The 17,312-nt window shown below is 31.4% G+C and overlaps 4 protein-coding genes across 4 annotated transcripts; 2 read left to right on the top strand and 2 right to left on the bottom strand.

Annotated features, from left to right (window-relative positions):
• LOC109354674 (aquaporin TIP1-3-like) lies at positions 2,285-3,842 on the bottom strand. Its single transcript, XM_019597329.1, has 3 exons — positions 3,623-3,842; positions 3,182-3,432; positions 2,285-2,757 (listed from the first exon to the last, which is right to left on the bottom strand). The coding sequence occupies exons 1-3, from the start codon at positions 3,753-3,755 to the stop codon at positions 2,383-2,385; spliced, it is 759 nt and encodes a 252-aa protein (XP_019452874.1). The 5' UTR covers positions 3,756-3,842; the 3' UTR covers positions 2,285-2,382.
• LOC109354485 (photosynthetic NDH subunit of lumenal location 1, chloroplastic) lies at positions 4,559-7,095 on the top strand. Its single transcript, XM_019597020.1, has 8 exons — positions 4,559-4,692; positions 4,794-4,893; positions 5,260-5,343; positions 5,423-5,496; positions 5,580-5,702; positions 5,782-5,853; positions 5,936-6,032; positions 6,867-7,095. The coding sequence occupies exons 1-8, from the start codon at positions 4,639-4,641 to the stop codon at positions 6,968-6,970; spliced, it is 708 nt and encodes a 235-aa protein (XP_019452565.1). The 5' UTR covers positions 4,559-4,638; the 3' UTR covers positions 6,971-7,095.
• LOC109354484 (beta-hexosaminidase 1-like) lies at positions 7,618-13,388 on the bottom strand. The gene is made up of 15 exons (XM_019597019.1): positions 12,909-13,388; positions 12,703-12,786; positions 12,223-12,258; positions 11,657-11,768; positions 11,481-11,551; positions 11,212-11,342; positions 10,754-10,770; positions 10,507-10,555; positions 9,990-10,090; positions 9,788-9,847; positions 9,156-9,189; positions 8,783-8,881; positions 8,482-8,541; positions 8,147-8,397; positions 7,618-7,921 (listed from the first exon to the last, which is right to left on the bottom strand). Exons 1-15 carry the CDS (start codon positions 13,287-13,289, stop codon positions 7,746-7,748), a joined length of 1,662 nt encoding a protein of 553 aa, XP_019452564.1. The 5' UTR covers positions 13,290-13,388; the 3' UTR covers positions 7,618-7,745.
• Positions 15,966-16,700, top strand: LOC109354487. The gene is made up of 3 exons (XM_019597023.1): positions 15,966-16,033; positions 16,102-16,207; positions 16,451-16,700. The coding sequence occupies exons 1-3, from the start codon at positions 15,974-15,976 to the stop codon at positions 16,588-16,590; spliced, it is 306 nt and encodes a 101-aa protein (XP_019452568.1). The 5' UTR covers positions 15,966-15,973; the 3' UTR covers positions 16,591-16,700.

Genomic DNA, 17,312 nt, shown 5'->3' with positions numbered 1-17,312 from the left:
TGTTATTTCAATATATATGGTATATTTTATACCACTGAATTTGTTTGAACAATTATATTTATATTTGTTTTGACAAATGATGTCATTGGAACAATGTATTAGTTTAGTGATATAAGTCACTATTAGATTCTCAAAAAAATTAAAAAATAAAAAATTCGATTTCAGGAAGTAACACTTATTAGGAGGAGCAGTCACATACTTTGAAAGAGATTAATTATTTACCTATAAGGTTGAAGGAATATAAAAAACAACATTATTTCATGTATCTTCTTTTTGGGCATTTCATTTTTTTTACCTGCCCACTTTAAAAATCATTTTTTTACCATGAAAAAAGGAATTATCTTAGGAAAAATAAAGATCATTATTGGTGTTTTCTTCTTTAAGCTATTTTATGGCCATCTTCACATTAAAAGAATCTGACTTATGCTTATATAAGTTTAAATTATTGAGCTAAAACAACATGCTATAACAATATTATTAAACGAGTAATAATATATAGTACATGTAATAAATACTAAATACATATTGCAGATAAGTATTAGAGGTTGTAAATGCAACTTGAAACGATCTTAATTAATTAAATAATGACACTTATGGTTATATAAATGAGACCAAATCCTCTGTATTTGGGCGGCTTTTAAATAAGTAGTTTGTAACTTGGTCATATTTATAAATCATATTTAACACTTTTGACCTATCCTTTTTTTTCTTATGATTCACACGCCAAGGTTTTTCTTAGGAAAATTAATAATGATATTTAACACAATATTTATGATACAATGGTTAAGTTATTCTATTATTATATGTCCAAAGAAGATAGTAACAACAGCAAAAGACTCCACGCAATGAAGGAAAAAAATGATAGTTACCTAATCTTTTTATATTTGAGTGTGTATTGGAAGACTTGAGAGTTTATTAGGAAAAACGGCAAGAGCATGCATGCCGAATATGACCACATGGCATGGTCCATGCATGTCCAATCATATAATTTACTATTATAAATTTCAATATCATATGATATAAATGGTCTAAATTCAATAAGAAATTATGTGACTGTTGGACATGTGAAGCACGGATTCGCCAAACACCCTCACGTGTCAGTGTCCGACACGTATCCGACACGGATACGTTCGGATTCGTGAAAGATATGTAACTATAGAGTATCCAAAAATTAAAAAAATAAAATAAAATAAATAAATATTAAGACATGTATCCGATTCGTTTTCAATAAAATATAGGATATATGGATTCGTTTTAGGTAAAGTATAGGATATATAGATTCGTTTGCAATAAAATAGCATAAGATAGATTCGTTTCCAATAAAACAGGATAAATTCGTTTCCAATAAAACATGATAACATATATTCGTTTTCATTAAAATAAGATAAAATATATTTGTTATGGAGGGCAATGATTTTAGGATAGATTCGTTTTCATTAAAATAGAATAAGATAGATTTGTTACGGAGGATAGTGATTTTAAATTTCCATTATATTTTTTACTTTGAATATTTTGATTTACACTTATAATTTTATCATATTTTATGTGTTTTTATTATTTTATACGCGTATCCCTGAGCGTATTGTATCCTGTATTTTGGAAAAAATACGTATCGACGTATCAGATACGTATCGTATCCGACACACGTATCAGTATCCGTGCTTCATAGCTTTGGCATATATATGCATATTGTTATAAATCAACGGTGGATGATAGGTTGTACACAATTTTGTACACTGTTAATTCATAGATTTTAAATTCTTAAATTTATAAGTATTTCCACCTACATTTTGTTCAATTTGTCCTATTCTATCTGATTGGGAAGTTCTTTATTTGAAAACATCCATTTCTATATATTTTATAATTACTGATTAAAAATAAAAACAAAAAATATTAAATGGTTACAAATTGTATTAAAAAAGTATAACAAAAATGATGTGATTATGTTAGGAGTCCCACATTGAATGGAATAACATATTTAATATGGTACTTAAGTTATAAGACTCTTCCACCTAATAAACTAGTTATTTGGATTAAATTCTCCTCATATTCTTAAGTCCTAACTAATTATCATTGCGATAACAAAATTTACTCATAGCATGAGCTTCATCAATACTCCACATTTTACTTTCTTAGCTGTTTGGCTCCACCAAACAAACCAAACAAAAAAATTGCTATGTTGATTGGTTCAACAAGTAAAAGTTAAATCTAAAGTCTCCTACATATCATGAAGGGATAAAAAAAAACAATTCTTACTATAAAATTACAGAGAACTTAAAATGGAGTTGTGATCTTCATTCATTTTATTCATTCCAAAATATGGAGTCATTATTTGGAAGATATCCATGACCAACATCACCAAAAAAGCAGAAAAAAATAATCCTAGAAGTCAGTATTTGAAAGGGGTTGATGAGCATCATCGCCAATAAAGATATTATCATAAATAATAGCTGCAGCTGCTGAACCAATGAATGGGCCAAGCCAATAAACCCAATGATGAGTCCATGACCAACTAACTAAAGCAGGACCAAATGACACAGCTGGGTTCATTGATGCCCCATCAAATGCACCACCAACCAAAATGTTAGCACCTACAATCAAACCAATTGCTATTGGAGCAACAACACCAATATTACCCTTTTTTGGGTCTACTGCTGTTGCATAAACTGTATATACCAACCCAAAAGTCATCACAATTTCAAAAACAAGTGCATTCCATACAGACACACCAGATGATAGAGAGAAAGCTGTTGTTTCCTGCATCATACAAACCAATAAATAATTACTTTCAAAATTAAATTTAGTCCACAAAAATTGTGCATTTTTTATGTCACCATTGCTAACATTAGCACCAGTAATTACTAATGTAGCTAGTAATAGTGTTGACCCATTATCACCTAAATGATTAAAATCAAATGTTTTAAATTTTTTAGGACTCAAAAATTTTTTTTTAAACAATAGCCAACTATGATTAACAGCAGAGCGTTGGTCTAATGGTGTAAGGCCTTACTATATCTCCAATGTCAATTTTTCGAATTTGTTGGGAGGGACAGCTACGAACCCCAAAAGTGATTAGTTCCTTACTCAAAAAAGATGAAAAGATACTCTTGGTAGTAACAAAAGATAGTAAACTATGATTAATGTTTAAAGGTGAAGAATGAGTTGGGTAGTTAATGGTTACCATTCCACCAGTGGCAAAATTGAGAAGAATGCAAGCAACAACTGAGCCAAACAACTGTGCAATCCAATACAAAATACTTCTTAATAGTGTTATGTTTCCTCCTACAAATGCACCAAATGTGACTGCAGGGTTCACATGGCCACCAGAAATGTTAGCCCCAACAGAAACAGCCACAAATAGCCCAAATGCATGAGATAATGATGCAACTATGAGACCATCAGGAGTTGCAGGTCCATTGTTGGTAAGTTTGGCTGCCACAATAACCACCAACAATCATTAGAAAAAACAAATAGAGGATAAAAAAGTACACCGCAACCATGTGTCATGAATTCTGATTGGTCCAAAAATATCAGTTAACCCATCAGAATTCACGATTTTCACTCGGACGTGAGACACTTTGTGAGACAACATATAGTAAAATGAATTATTTAGTGTGCTCACTGTAAGCCATTCCAGAGCCTTGGCCAGCAAAAACAAAAATGAGCATTGAAAAGAACTCTGCAAATGCTGCTCTAATTGCAGCAGGGTGGCTAGCTTCTCTTGGAGATCCAATTGCAATTCTATAAACTGCCATTACCTCAGAAAAAAGAGAGAAAAAAAAGCCCTATGTGTCTTTTGATTTTGTTTATACTATTTTGGTTAAAGAGTGAGTGTGAGCATAAACTGTAAGAACTTTGTTTCCTCTTTAAATAACAGAATTAACGGCTAGTGAAACGGTCCAATTGTTTACCGGTAAAACAGTTGAACAACGAGGTTGTTCAGCCTACATGTTTGGAACCTGAAATCTATAATTGACTTTATGCTTTTGCCACATTTATGGCTGTCATGTCATATGCAGATGCCACTGCATGGTAGAAATTATTCAACCTTATAATTGTTAGACTCTAAAATAAACAATCATACATATTAAACCTATTGGACCAGACTGCGACCAGGGAGCCTTCAAGAGGCGTCACAAGTGAGACACCACATATTGAACCAAAATCTTAAAGCATTAGTTCTATGAGCCTTTCCTTCTTATAAACCCTTTCACTCCTCCCAACAAAATCCATTAAGAATTATGTTCACACAATCACTCATATAACTTCACATAATTTAATTTAATTGAGGTCAAATCACTTAAACATATGGCTTATAAAATTGAATAATGTTACTCTCACTGTTAAGGATAAAATTACAATAAAGAATATAATTAAAATAATAATAAATATTGAATGATATTATAAAATAACAATTAAAATATAACAAGACTCAAGATTAAAAGGTGTCAAATTACTCAAATATGTAAGAGGGAATATATATATTCAGCTTGGCAATGAATCTATTATCCCATTGACATTATCCAATGAAAAAACATGTTTCATTGTCATATTGTTATGACCACATGCTCTTCCTTACCACATCAAAATATATCAACTATTCCATATCACTAGTTAACCTCTACACCATTCTCAACTATGGTAGTTTCTTCTTGCTCTTTCACCTGGATTTCTCCATGCTTATCTCACAAGGTTTGTGTTCATGAGTTTTTTCATTACATTTATTTCACTAAGACCATGTTCTTTATACACTAACACAACTCATCTACTTAATTAATAATACACTCTTTCAGATAAAAAATTTGCTGCATTCAAATGATTTGCCTAGAAACACTGCAACCTCATACTCCAAGAATATCTTTTGTGCAATGGATGCAACTTCCAGTGAAGAAAGTAATAATCTCAGCCAAAATTCCTTTTGCAAAAGTGCTTAAATATATGCCTATGTTAACTATATCATAGTTATTATTGATAATCAAGTCTCTTGGACACCCTCATTAGTTTTACTTTGACTTTTCAACAAGTGTTTTAGTGTCAATGTTAGACATGTCAGAATAAGATGGAAGAGAACTTATGTTCAGAAATCCATATCATTTCTAGTTTTTTTATGATAGATAAGAATTGGATATTAATGTTATAGTTTAGGTGACACATTGAAGTAAGAACTTAATTTTTTGCTGTAGTAGTACCTAAGAATTTCTCATAATGTTGTCTAGTTATAGTTTATATTGAAAAATTAACATTTTTTCTAACATTTAGGCCACTGCCAGAGAAGACCACTATTGTTAGGTATTGGAGCTTTAACTGTAAATTTACAACCAACAACTTCACTCTTTGCTCAAGGTATATTCTTTGATAAAAGGAACATTGTTTATATGTAAAAATGTAAAGTGTCATAATAATAATACTCATTGTTGTGTAGAAATACCAAACAAATATCGAGCTTTTGTGGACTACACAGATGGGTATTCTTACATATATCCCTCAGATTGGAAGGTATGAAAACAATTATACTAATCCCATAGAAATGCTAGTTTCAGCCATAGACAACTTTCTAAAAGTCTGAACAATCTTCTTAGGAATTTGACTTCAGGGCTCATGATTCTGCATTCAAAGATGTACTTCTACAGTTACAAAATGTAAGGGTGAGATTTATACCAACTGAGAAGAAAGATATCAGAGATTTGGGTCCAGTAGAAGAGGTAATTGATGCTGCTGCAAATTATGTTCTAATATACTAGAGTCTAATTTGTACTTAAAACTAGTTCATATCTTATGCAGGTTATACCCTATTTGGTGAAACATAGATTTGCTGCACCAAATCAAAGACCAACAATATATGACATGCAAGAGGTATTTGTGCTCTAAATGAATACAATTTATTAGGCCTTGATGCAATGATGAAATAATAACTATTTCTGAATTCTGAATACAGAGATCAGTAGATGGAAAACATTACTACACAGTTGAATATGTACTTGCATCACAAAATTACTCCAGTGCCTCCTTTGCAACAATTGCTATAGGAAATGGTAAGTAACATACCCAATATATATCATGTCCTGTTATGCCACACAACAAGGAAATGAGATTGCAATTGTTTATCTATAATTTTCTGGTAGGTATGCAATATAGAATCATATACAAGTTTAGCTTCATTTTCCTTATTGCAATATGTGTTAAGTTACCAAAAAGGTGGTCGTCTAGTGGTGTAAGGTTGCGCTAGATCTCTATGATGACCAAAAGGTTAAGGGTTCGATTCTTGGGAGCGACACTTATTACAAGGGACAATCACGCATCCCAAAATGGATTAGTTCCCTACCCAAAAGGGTGAGAGGATACCCTTAATAGTACTAATCAAATATGTGCTAAGGGATGACAACGAGCACGAGCTGGCGCGGGTAGTGTTTTCCCGTTCCCAAACTCGTAATATTTGCGGGTACCCGTGCGGATATCGGACATTTACAGGTATCCAACTGGTTTTTTATTTTAATTATAGATTTATATAATTTGTAATAATTAATATGTAAAAATAATTATTATATGAATAATGTGTTATATATTTGATAAATTTGTGATAATAGTCAAATAGGTGAAATTTATTATGAAATAACAATAAAATATATGATATATAATCTTAAAATAATAATAAATATATATAAAAATTTAATTAAATATTAAATTCATGAGTACCATCATAAAACTCGTTCTCACCCATTAGTTATTTTTGCGGGTACCCGTTACGGGTATTTCCACGAGTACCCATGCGTCTCCACCGTTAAGTTAAAGTAGAAGTGTTGATTCTATATATATAATGGCAACATGTGATGGCCCTAATGCTAACTATTAACATGTACCTTGTGTAGGAAGGTATTACACATTAATTGTGGGAGCGGTTGAAAGGCGATGGAAAAGAGTACGAGATAAACTTAAAGTGGTAGCAGACTCCTTCAAATTACTTGACATTTGAAATTATATAAGGCAATGTGAGACATGTTCCAATTTCACTATGGTACAAGTTTGAAATGTTATGTATATCAAGAGCAAAATAAATTGAATGATATCATATATCACATCAATCGAAAACTTCTGTCATCTCATTCTTACATTGTATATAGAAGTGTTATATAAACTTATAATTATGACAATACACTATGAAAGTTAACCAGACATAATGTATAAAGAAAACTAAGAATGTAGTAACACAAGTAAAATACGTGTGGAAGCCTTCTAAACTATAAGCTATTTTTATTTACAGATGTTAAAACCATGTTGGTCTAATAGTATAAGGTTTCATTATATCCTCAAGGTTAATGGTTCAATTTCTGGGAGCAACACTTGTTGGGAAAAACAATAATATTACATCTGATTTACACATTCTACTATTGTTTTAACCAAAATCATTTTCTGGACACGCTACCACACTTGCCTTTTAAAAAAATATTTAGCTTTTTTCATGAAAGAATATATCACACACTACCAAAGATTCAAAACAGAGACAAATATCTTTATATCTTTTTATAATTTACTTGGTAAAAAAATATCTTTTTTATTCGATTCAAACGAAAAAGATTACTTATATTAGATAACCAAACATTAAAAGATTCAGAAAGATTGAGAAATAAGTGAGCAGATACTATTTATTGAACATCATATCAGAACTATACTTATCAGTCAGACATAGCAGATAAATATGAGTTCCTTTCACAAAAGTATAGACTTGGACATATTTAAACAACATAAGATTATTGCTCATAGCATGAGCCAGGGCCATTAGGAGCAGTTCTAGCATAAAAATTTGTGACAGGAGCAGCTGGAATCCCTCTTCTATTCAACAAACATCTGAAGTATTGCAACCGAGACAACGCAGTTTTGTTTATATTTCCTCCAGGACTAGAATCTATCTGACTCCACAAGCGTTCTGTTGGAAACAAGTATTACTTAAATCGCCAATCACACAACCCTTAAAACAAGTATGCATCGTTAGTGTAAAAAGTTTTACCCCGAGATCCACCCGTATATTGGTATCTTTGCATTTGTCAAAATATTGGTGGATGTCGGGGTAAAACACAGTGCATACGAATTAAACTCATATAAGAATGGCTAAGGCAAACAACCTAGACTTATCATTAGTAGGAAAGCTAACCTGCTGCAGCAGCTGCTCGAGGCCATATCGTTTGCAGAACATCCGATGTATCAGCGTTTTCAGCCCAAATGCATACTTCTCCTCCAAGTACAAGTTTTTGTTCAGAAGCTTTATGTATTCCTTCTAGCGGTTCAGCATTATAGACTACATCCCAAGGTATATCTACATGGTCAAGATACCAGACACCTTGGTTACTGAAAATGCACCTGAAACCTTTTGCCACAACTTTGGGACAAACACCAGGGCCCAACCTACACTAATTAATTGAAAAAACTTATTCGAAAACCGAGACATTTGGGTTTCATATCAAAATAAAACCTTAGAAAGAAATTCACCAGTTATGTACTACAGTTAGCGGATGGAGCTTAGTTGGAAAAGTATTGAAGGTTTCTTCCCTGAGAAGTTACCAAAGAAAAACTCGTATCAATGTGTCTATATTTCAAGAACGGTGCATAGTAAGTAGATATGATATTACATAGTTACAAGACAACAATACAGTAATTGTATTGTTCATGTGAATGATTTCAACAAGAAGAAAGGGATGGGAAGGAAAAAGCATACCCATGAGAAACATTTATCAAGGGTAAATTATGGATATATATGAGTCTTCTAATGCTATAAATGAACAGAATATACCAGTTTACAGGACTCCAGTTTTTTAAAAGAGCTATATCTTGGGCCTTCAATACGAAATATTCATAGGCATCTTCACCGGTCAAGTTGTAATTTTGAAGCCTGCACCATGGATATAATCAAAATGCATGCTGAATGTCACATTTGAACATTGTGCTTGATACAATGCAATAAATCAGACTCATAATTTTCTGGAAATTTAACCACCATCTCAAATGCTAAAAAACCAAAATTTAAAAATCGAGTAGCTAAATTCTTCAGCATGCTTCATAAGCAAATAATCCCAAAATTGATGAATTTAAAGTGATTACTGCTTTAGGGAACAAAAAGTTGTCATATGATGTAACAAGTGAGTATAACAGGTTAAGGTTGGTACCATTTCTTCACTTGAGTAGTATTTGTCCAGCAACCTGTCAAAATAAATTTAATTTCTTTGCAATTAACATTTATACATAATGGCAAAAAATTACACTAAATCATTTATATAAATCTTCTTATTACAAATGTTATGTAGTGGGTTTTCCACATTGATTTATAGAACTTCCTGAGTATTGATTTTAGGGGGTTTGGCTCTAGAAAAGATGCTAATTTTTTTCGGCAATGTGCTCACTTTGCGGTTTTTTAGACATTTGGTTGGAATAGAATGCAAGAATCTTCACATGGCATTGGTTTTGAGTTCATTTAGGATAGCTTAATTTTTCTAACTTCTCCCGTGTTTTACTTACAACCTTTTTAGAGGGGTGCCTTTGACATATCTGAAGAGGGATTGGCATGTTTTGCTGCATGTTTCTTGTTCTTAGTTTTTGTTCCACCTTGTATGCTCGTTCATTATATATTCACAGGTCACTCACATGGTCACTGTTACAGATTTTATTACTATAGTGATGGATTTTAAGCTGTGCTAATGATAAAAATGAGTATTAGGCCCTCACATAATAGCTTACGCTTTAAGTCAAGTTACTCAAGTAGTTCTCGACAAGTTGCAAGAAGAAAGCCATTTATACTCACCTGTATTAACTTCATCACCGCCCAAGTGTAATAGCTCAAATGGGAATATTTTTCTCAAATCTGTAAAGATAAAAAAGGAAAGAAGAATTAAGTCCGTAATTGATAAATTTGTACATCAGAGCAACTAACAAGGTGAAGTGGAAGATGAACTAACTCAGAGATGCACGTAAGTAAATCGATGCAAGCTCTATAGAAACTTAACCTGTTAGAATACCGGAAAGGACATCAAAAGTAAACTTCTTCGAAACATCTAGTGGCTCCCTACAGGAGGGTGATGGCCAAAGATCGGGATACCCAATTCCCCTACACAACAGTTGCCAAAAGGTGTCTTAAATTGTTGGTGAAACCAAGTAAAGTCCAAATTTATTAGCATAAATGGATTAATACTTGAATAGCTTTTTTCAGGAGCAGTGCTCGAATAATCAGACCAAGCAAACATGGAAGAGGAAAAATAATCAATTCTACGGTATTGTAAACAAAACTGTGAATTTAATGTCAAGCCATAAAACTAATAGGGAGCATAAATGGAGCACATAAGTAAGTTAGATACTTATATAGAAAGCTTCAACTTTTGTATGTTAAACTAAGTCTTTCTTGGAAGAAATTGTAGAACTAAAGAAGTTTTGCGGGTTTGCATGAGTCACCATTTTGAATGAATTGTTATAATACAAACAGGCTATTAGCTTAAGAAAAAAAATAGACCATAACAAGAGCAATACCATGATTCTGCATGACCAGGGACATCCAATTCTGGCATCACATTTATGCCTGTGATAAACCACGCAAATACTCATTAAATAGATCAACATAGATATTTTAATAGCAACAATAAATATTAATTTACTTTTATGAACTTGTCTTGCATGATACTAAGAAAGATGGAAGAAACAAAAGGAAAATCAAAACTGCAAAATGCTGTGAATAATATGAAACAGAAACTTCAAAAGGAATTTCAAGATATATCACCTCTCATTTTAGAAAAGCTTCATGTCAAAGGCATAGTGCAACATGAAAAGAGAACACAATATAGTCAGCCATAGATTAAGAAAGCAGTTGACTAAATAAGAAACTAATAAAAGGAAAGTGTAATATTATTTTGGGATTATGATAACATATTTTCCGCAGTAATAAAATTGACTAAAACTCCTAGTTCAAATTTTATGGAGATTGCAATATTTGTGAAACATTTATATTTTATAATACAATAGCTATAATCAGAATATTATATAGAACTGAATAGTTTGAGGCAAAGATGATTTTCTTGAAGACTTGACTGGTAATTTATTTCAGCTTCCTGCTCCCATAGGTAAATCCTCGTTGTGCAGGAAGAAAAACACGTTGGGAAAAAAGAAACAAAAATGTGTTTTTTTAGAAACCTCGAAAGCTAAATTGTTGGTAGGAGATAGAATAAGGCAGGTTCTTACTTGACAATTTCATATGCATCCTCAATTGTGTAACGTTCCAAGTCGGTATACGAGCCTTTCCACAAATTTGGATATGAAGGTACCTCAAGAGGAAACGACTGCTTGTCTATGATATGCCAATGTAGAACGTTCTGCCGAGTATAATATTTTATACCAGCGTTAGATGAAACAGAATATCATGGTATGCTAGTAAGGAAAGGCTTCTTTAGTTTTCAATTGTCACAGTCAGCCAAGAGCGGAGAAAAGGAAACTCGGAACATTTATCTTACAAGTTTGGCGTAGGACATAGACTCAATTATCTGCTTAATTACATCAATTGGTAAATAGTGTCTCGATGTATCTGCAAAATATATAAAAACCAAAGGTATGTATCAATTGCCTCGGATCATAGCATATAATCAGCCTCATAATATATACTTTTCTCATTTACAAAATCTTTACTCACCCAACAAGAGCCCACGATATGCAAATCTCGGTTTGTCTCGGATGGACCAGGGTGCCTTGTATATTTGTACTGTTTTAGTTGTATAATCAAAAGAACACAACTGGCTGAATGTCTGGTGCATCATAAAAGAGGCAAAGAAATCAAGGAAATGGGTCGTGCTATGTCCACAATGCAGAATGAGAAACACTAAAATTCAACAAAAGTTTCCTTTATACACACACAACTCAGTTGAAGACACATGCTATCCATAAGCCAATAGGTATAAATACATGTTTAAAGATTGACAGTATAGAAGTGTAAGAAAGAAATATGTTTTATCTAGCTGCTGTCATCTTAACCAGTAAGCATACCAAAAAAATACGAACCTAAAGATGAAAAATGGCGGTTGCACATTGATTTTGGAAGTTGTCTTTAAGAAGTAAAAAACACAAGTTATCGAGAAATATCTAATACCTACAACTCCTATAATCAGATATGAAAATAATGTCATCAAAGCATCACAAGTTTAGGAGAAAAAGATCAGGTTAACAAGTTTGAGCAAATTGAGTTCCAAATTCTATACATACCTCTAATCCACGCAATGCGCCAAAAACTGTTTTTGCCTACAATAAGTAAAATTAGCAAATTAGAATGTTGATGGTCATCTAGAAATCACTATATCACATAAAATCATGTTTTTAATTAGAAAAAGAAAAAGAATAAGCCACTTATTGTACTTTACTTGTTTCAGTACAACAATATAAGAAGTGAAGCACATGACCCTATCTTAGTCTGTATTAAAAACACTTTGAAACCCAAAAAAACAGAACATTATAATCAATAAGTGCAAATAAGAGTTACCAATGCTGATATATGAAATATAGTATATGTGTTTAGTGCTTCATTGACTTGTTCTGGCACATAAAGCTATGGTATTCAATTTAATAAATAAAAACAGGATATTCCTTCAAACTTAGAAAGGGATTGATATATTATATGCATATAAGAGTTAAACATCAGTGTAATATAATCAAATATTGAAATAAAACCATAAAACCAAATCATACCTCAATTTTGACTTCCCCAGCAGCAGAATGCACCTGAGCTTTTGAAACAAACAAACTATAGCTTTCATCAACTCCAAGTTGAAGCTACAGCAAAAATTCCCACTCTCAAAATTAAAACTTTATCAAAACCCATAAAACAAAACCAAAACAAAGCAAAACCCATTTGAGAAAAACACAAATATACACATAAAATAAAATAAAACCACCTCTTCACTGTAGGAATGAACAATGATCTTCAATTTGGCAACATCATAAACAGTCTTAAATGTTGTGACCAAACCATAACGATCAGTGTTTTTAAAAACAATCCCTTTGTATCTATCAAAAGCAGCTCTGAGAATGGGAGAGAAAACAGCATTTCCAGAAAGAGAGAGTTTGGGATCAAGAGAGAGAGACTCATTACCAAAGGTGAATTTTTTAGGCAAAGGCCAAATGAAAGGAAGTGAATTGAATGAAAGGGGTTGTTGTGGAGTTGGTTTAACAGTGATAGCAATAGTTTGAGAAGAAAGAAATAGTGGAAAAGAAATGAAGAAAAAAGTGTTAGCTGCAACTATGAACCATGTGGGTAGGGACCACAAAACGTTCATGGTGGTGGCTATGTTTGAAGAGTTTGAACTTGAGAAGTAGCAGAGAGAGAAGAAGAATAAGAAGAAGAAGAATGGTTGGGGTTGGAAGGGGTGTGCTACATAAACAAAAGAAGATGAAGGTTAACGTGACTAGTGAAGTGGTTAAACCATAAAGCTCAGTTTCTAAACACTCTTCCACTCACAACAATCTTACATGTATTTGTTGTCTCAAGATATATTTAAGATTCTATATTATTAAAGAGAAAAGGTGTTATTTTTAAATTAGTCTTAAATAAAAATGTTATTAAAAATATAAATATAATATATAATTGTCTTATTATTTTGCTTCTTTGCCTTATTTTGTACAAAATTTCTCCCTCTCTATTGTTGAAGAGGAATTACTGACTAATCATAAACCATATACCAAATTTATATCTAACACTGACACCCAAAAATTGACAAGAGAAAATATTGAGATCATATGAACTTATACATTATTATGGGATCACTTAACAATCATTATAATAAATAATATAATAACGATATATGAATTTTTATTCTCGATACATATATATTACACTTTTATTAAAATTTTCAATTTATATATATTTTTAAAAATAATACATGTACTTCTTAGTGGAACATCCATATTTGTGCTCCACTAACATAAGACACCACTCATAGTCACGGGTATGGCTATTAAAATTAATAGTTACTAGTGGTATAATTTTAGTAAAGTTGGATAAGAGCTGGTAATGTTTTGAACAAGTTTTATTGTATTATTCTCAATTATAGTCTATTGTCTTAATATTAAGGTTTGAACATTGAGATGAATAAGATAAGATGAAGAAGTAATAGCAGCCTCTCGATTGGATAAATGATCAGAGACATATTTTTCTATATAAATGAGAATGGGATCAACTGTCCCATTTTCTATATATCATTGTATTCCGAGTCAATTAAAAATTGAAACCTACATAAAAAGAAAAATAAAAAAATAGACAAAAACATTTTATACTATTTGATAGCATATGATTTGTTTGAGATATATTGACGAAAATTTTTTAGGATAGAGGATTCTGGTTGCTAAATGAAGGACAAAGATCACTTATCCCATAATTTCTTTGTACACATGTCTTACATCAATCAAAGTTCATAAAATAATATTAAAATATTAATTTTTAGTTTTATAATTTTTTTTTAAATGAATGAATTTTTTCATTCACTTAATACATCAAGTAGAACATGAATGGGATATATTATCTCATCCCTAAATAAAACATGCTCAGCGTTGTTCTTGTTGTTTACCGGGAATTGAGAAGATTCCATCACATGTTATCTAAGGTAAATTCAAGAAACTAGTCACGATTAAACTTCAATACTATGTCTAAATAAATACTTCATTAACTTTTGAATCAAATTTCATCTATTGAAAATTGGGAGAGAGGTGTGGAAAAAAGTGGGAAAACATGAAAAAGTCTCTTCAGGTTAGAGATTTCTTCTTGTAAGGGGCAAAGATATTAGGGAAAGAAATATTTTTTACGATTGACAAACGACTTTAAAATCAAGAGAAAGCCGAATTGAATTTTTAGAAGTCTCATTTATTTTATGAGAAAAAATACATCCAATAATAATATTATAATTTTATATATTGTAATTGTATCATACACCATTCATATTATATTATTATTGTCTCTTACAAAAATACAAATTAATAATAGGTAATGTGTATAAATTGTTATATAGATAATGCATAAATATTACGGTCTTATTTTATTTTGATTTATTACTGTTTTAGTTAATTAGACTAGTCTTGTAAGGAATAATAGAGATTAGTTGGAAGGGTAGAGAAAGAGAGAAACGTGAAATGATTAAGAAACACTTAAAATTAATATTTTGTTAATGAATATGATTTATAATAGAACATTATATCATTGTTTGATCCATATGTAGTCAACCTTATATAGTAAGATAAAGACTTGGTTGTGATTGTATTCATATATAAGATACTATATATTGTTTTTGTATTATAGTTTAGTTTTTCAGTTCTAAGATATATATGTTGGAAAAATTGAAGTGTTAGACATTAATGAAATAGAAAAGAAGAATGAAGCATAAAAATGTTTAGAAGAGGACAGAAATGGTGATGGAACAAGGGTGATAACATTATTCAGAGATGGTGTAATAATTATATATTGTGGGTACTACCATCCGCATTATTTTGTATTCCCTGTCGTATGAAGTTAGAAGTGATGATAGAAATGAATGAATAATGGATACCACTTCATTTCCTCAACATCTAATTCTTCAATCTTGGATAAAGTCTCAAGTGGAGGAGAGAGTCATAAGGTGGTCTGATGGTGAAAGGGTGATCGTAAGGAATGGAGTGTAGGAGTTTGTGGGTTCGTGTCTCACCATCAACAAAAAATAAGAGTTATAAGATGGTTGATGATATGGTGTAGGAGGTTGATGATCCCAGAAATCACGTGAAGAGGGTTGGTCATTATAGAAATGTCATTTACAATCTCCTCTAATCTCTTCCTAGCCAATTATCATTTATCTCCCACGTGCTACTCTTGGTCCCACTCCCATCACCCTCTCTCACTTTATATTTTCTTCTTTTTCTCTTATCATTTTATTTCTACCACTTTTATCACCAATATCTTCACTTATACACTTGCTTAATACAAACTTACTTTAGGATCATGGCAGATTCTTCTTCTTCTTCTCATTCTCATTCTCATTCTGCTTCATACATTCGCATGGTAAGTACTAACTCTAAGTATTAAAAGATCTATTTGAACGTAGTCATATTATATATATTTATATATAGGTGCAGCACCTGATCGAGAAGTGTTTGATCTTTCACATGACAAAAGAAGAATGCATGGAAGCCATCTCTAAGCATGCAAATATTAATCCTATTATAACATCCACTGGTATGTATATGTAGGTTACTCTATACTATCAAAAAGAGTTACATTCATGTAGGAGAAAAAAACGTATTATATCCTGTAAGATCATCTATATCTTTGTTTTCATTATCCAATATATATATATATACCTTGTACCAAAGAAGCTAAGTAAACACAGGCATGCACGTGCATATGTTGAAGTTAAATTGTAACATTATAAAGTATATAATATATGTGGTAACATGCATATATGAATAAATGTTGCAGTGTGGAATGAGCTAGAAAAGGAAAACAAGGATTTTTTTGAACCATACATGAAATCAAAGAATAATAAAGAGGACAGAATGTCCCAGGAAGAGACAACACGAATGATTCAGAAGATGATATCAAAATCAGAAGAAGACTAATATTGAAAATGAAGCATCATTTGTGTTTTACTATAGTTTAATTGGGTACTTGTCTGTCCCATGAAACCGGCCAAATACACAAAGGCTAGTCTACTATATATATGGTGGGTGAACCGGGATTTCTGTCCCGAAATCTTCCGTCCTCATGTCCCAAGCCAATCACATAAAAATGTTATGTTATATTTTTTTTTAATTTTCTTTTCTAGTATGTATCAAATTTTCATTGGATTGGGACATAATGTGACACAGAAAAGTGGGACAGTTGATCTCGATTTATGGTGGGTGGTCCCTCTATCAACTTTCATTGTTTTTATGCTAATTATCAAGTTCTTATATGACATTTGAGCACTCAATAAATCCTCCTTACCAATTGCTTTTCTAATTTAGAGTTTAATGTTTAAACAATTACAATAAAAAGTTTGTTAGATATTATTCATTATTGATTTATATATTAAATATCATTAACTATTAAATAAAAATAATATACAAAAATTGTGAATAATGATGTAATTATTTTTTTTACAGATGCTGTATTAAAATTAAACTCTTGAAATTTTACCTACTTAATAATATAACTTATCAACCTTTTAATTCTATTTCACATGTGATGAAACTTTTAGATCAATGTCAATAGTAGTGTTAATATTAGAAAAGAATTAGTTTCAATATCCGAGAGGTAAGTTATCATATTTATTTTTTATATTTAAGGGTAAAATTATCTT

Source organism: Lupinus angustifolius, chromosome LG08 (genome assembly GCF_001865875.1).
Source record: "Lupinus angustifolius cultivar Tanjil chromosome LG08, LupAngTanjil_v1.0, whole genome shotgun sequence".
Classification (NCBI taxonomy): domain Eukaryota; kingdom Viridiplantae; phylum Streptophyta; class Magnoliopsida; order Fabales; family Fabaceae; genus Lupinus; species Lupinus angustifolius.
The sequence above is the reverse complement of the archived record's forward strand: the minus strand, read 5'-3'. Positions and strand labels throughout refer to the sequence as shown.

What these genes read in the sequence shown, in the direction of transcription:
- LOC109354487 (XM_019597023.1), top strand. Translation starts at nt 15,974, where the DNA reads ATGGCAGATTCTTCTTCTTCTTCTCATTCTCATTCTCATTCTGCTTCA. An exon ending in CTGCTTCATACATTCGCATG is followed by an intron (nt 16,034 to 16,101) that starts GTAAGTACTAAC and finishes ATTTATATATAG; the next exon opens with GTGCAGCACCTGATCGAGAA. An exon ending in TCCTATTATAACATCCACTG is followed by an intron (nt 16,208 to 16,450) that starts GTATGTATATGT and finishes TAAATGTTGCAG; the next exon opens with TGTGGAATGAGCTAGAAAAG.
- LOC109354674 (XM_019597329.1), bottom strand. Translation starts at nt 3,755, where the DNA reads ATGGCAGTTTATAGAATTGCAATTGGATCTCCAAGAGAAGCTAGCCAC. An exon ending in AGGCTCTGGAATGGCTTACA is followed by an intron (nt 3,433 to 3,622) that starts GTGAGCACACTA and finishes TTATTGTGGCAG; the next exon opens with CCAAACTTACCAACAATGGA. An exon ending in ATTTTGCCACTGGTGGAATG is followed by an intron (nt 2,758 to 3,181) that starts GTAACCATTAAC and finishes TGTATGATGCAG; the next exon opens with GAAACAACAGCTTTCTCTCT.
- LOC109354485 (XM_019597020.1), top strand. Translation starts at nt 4,639, where the DNA reads ATGGTAGTTTCTTCTTGCTCTTTCACCTGGATTTCTCCATGCTTATCT. An exon ending in TATATCCCTCAGATTGGAAG is followed by an intron (nt 5,497 to 5,579) that starts GTATGAAAACAA and finishes CAATCTTCTTAG; the next exon opens with GAATTTGACTTCAGGGCTCA. An exon ending in AACAATTGCTATAGGAAATG is followed by an intron (nt 6,033 to 6,866) that starts GTAAGTAACATA and finishes TACCTTGTGTAG; the next exon opens with GAAGGTATTACACATTAATT.
- LOC109354484 (XM_019597019.1), bottom strand. Translation starts at nt 13,289, where the DNA reads ATGAACGTTTTGTGGTCCCTACCCACATGGTTCATAGTTGCAGCTAAC. An exon ending in GCGCATTGCGTGGATTAGAG is followed by an intron (nt 11,769 to 12,222) that starts GTATGTATAGAA and finishes ATGATGCACCAG; the next exon opens with ACATTCAGCCAGTTGTGTTC. An exon ending in CTAACTGTAGTACATAACTG is followed by an intron (nt 8,398 to 8,481) that starts GTGAATTTCTTT and finishes TAATTAGTGTAG; the next exon opens with GTTGGGCCCTGGTGTTTGTC.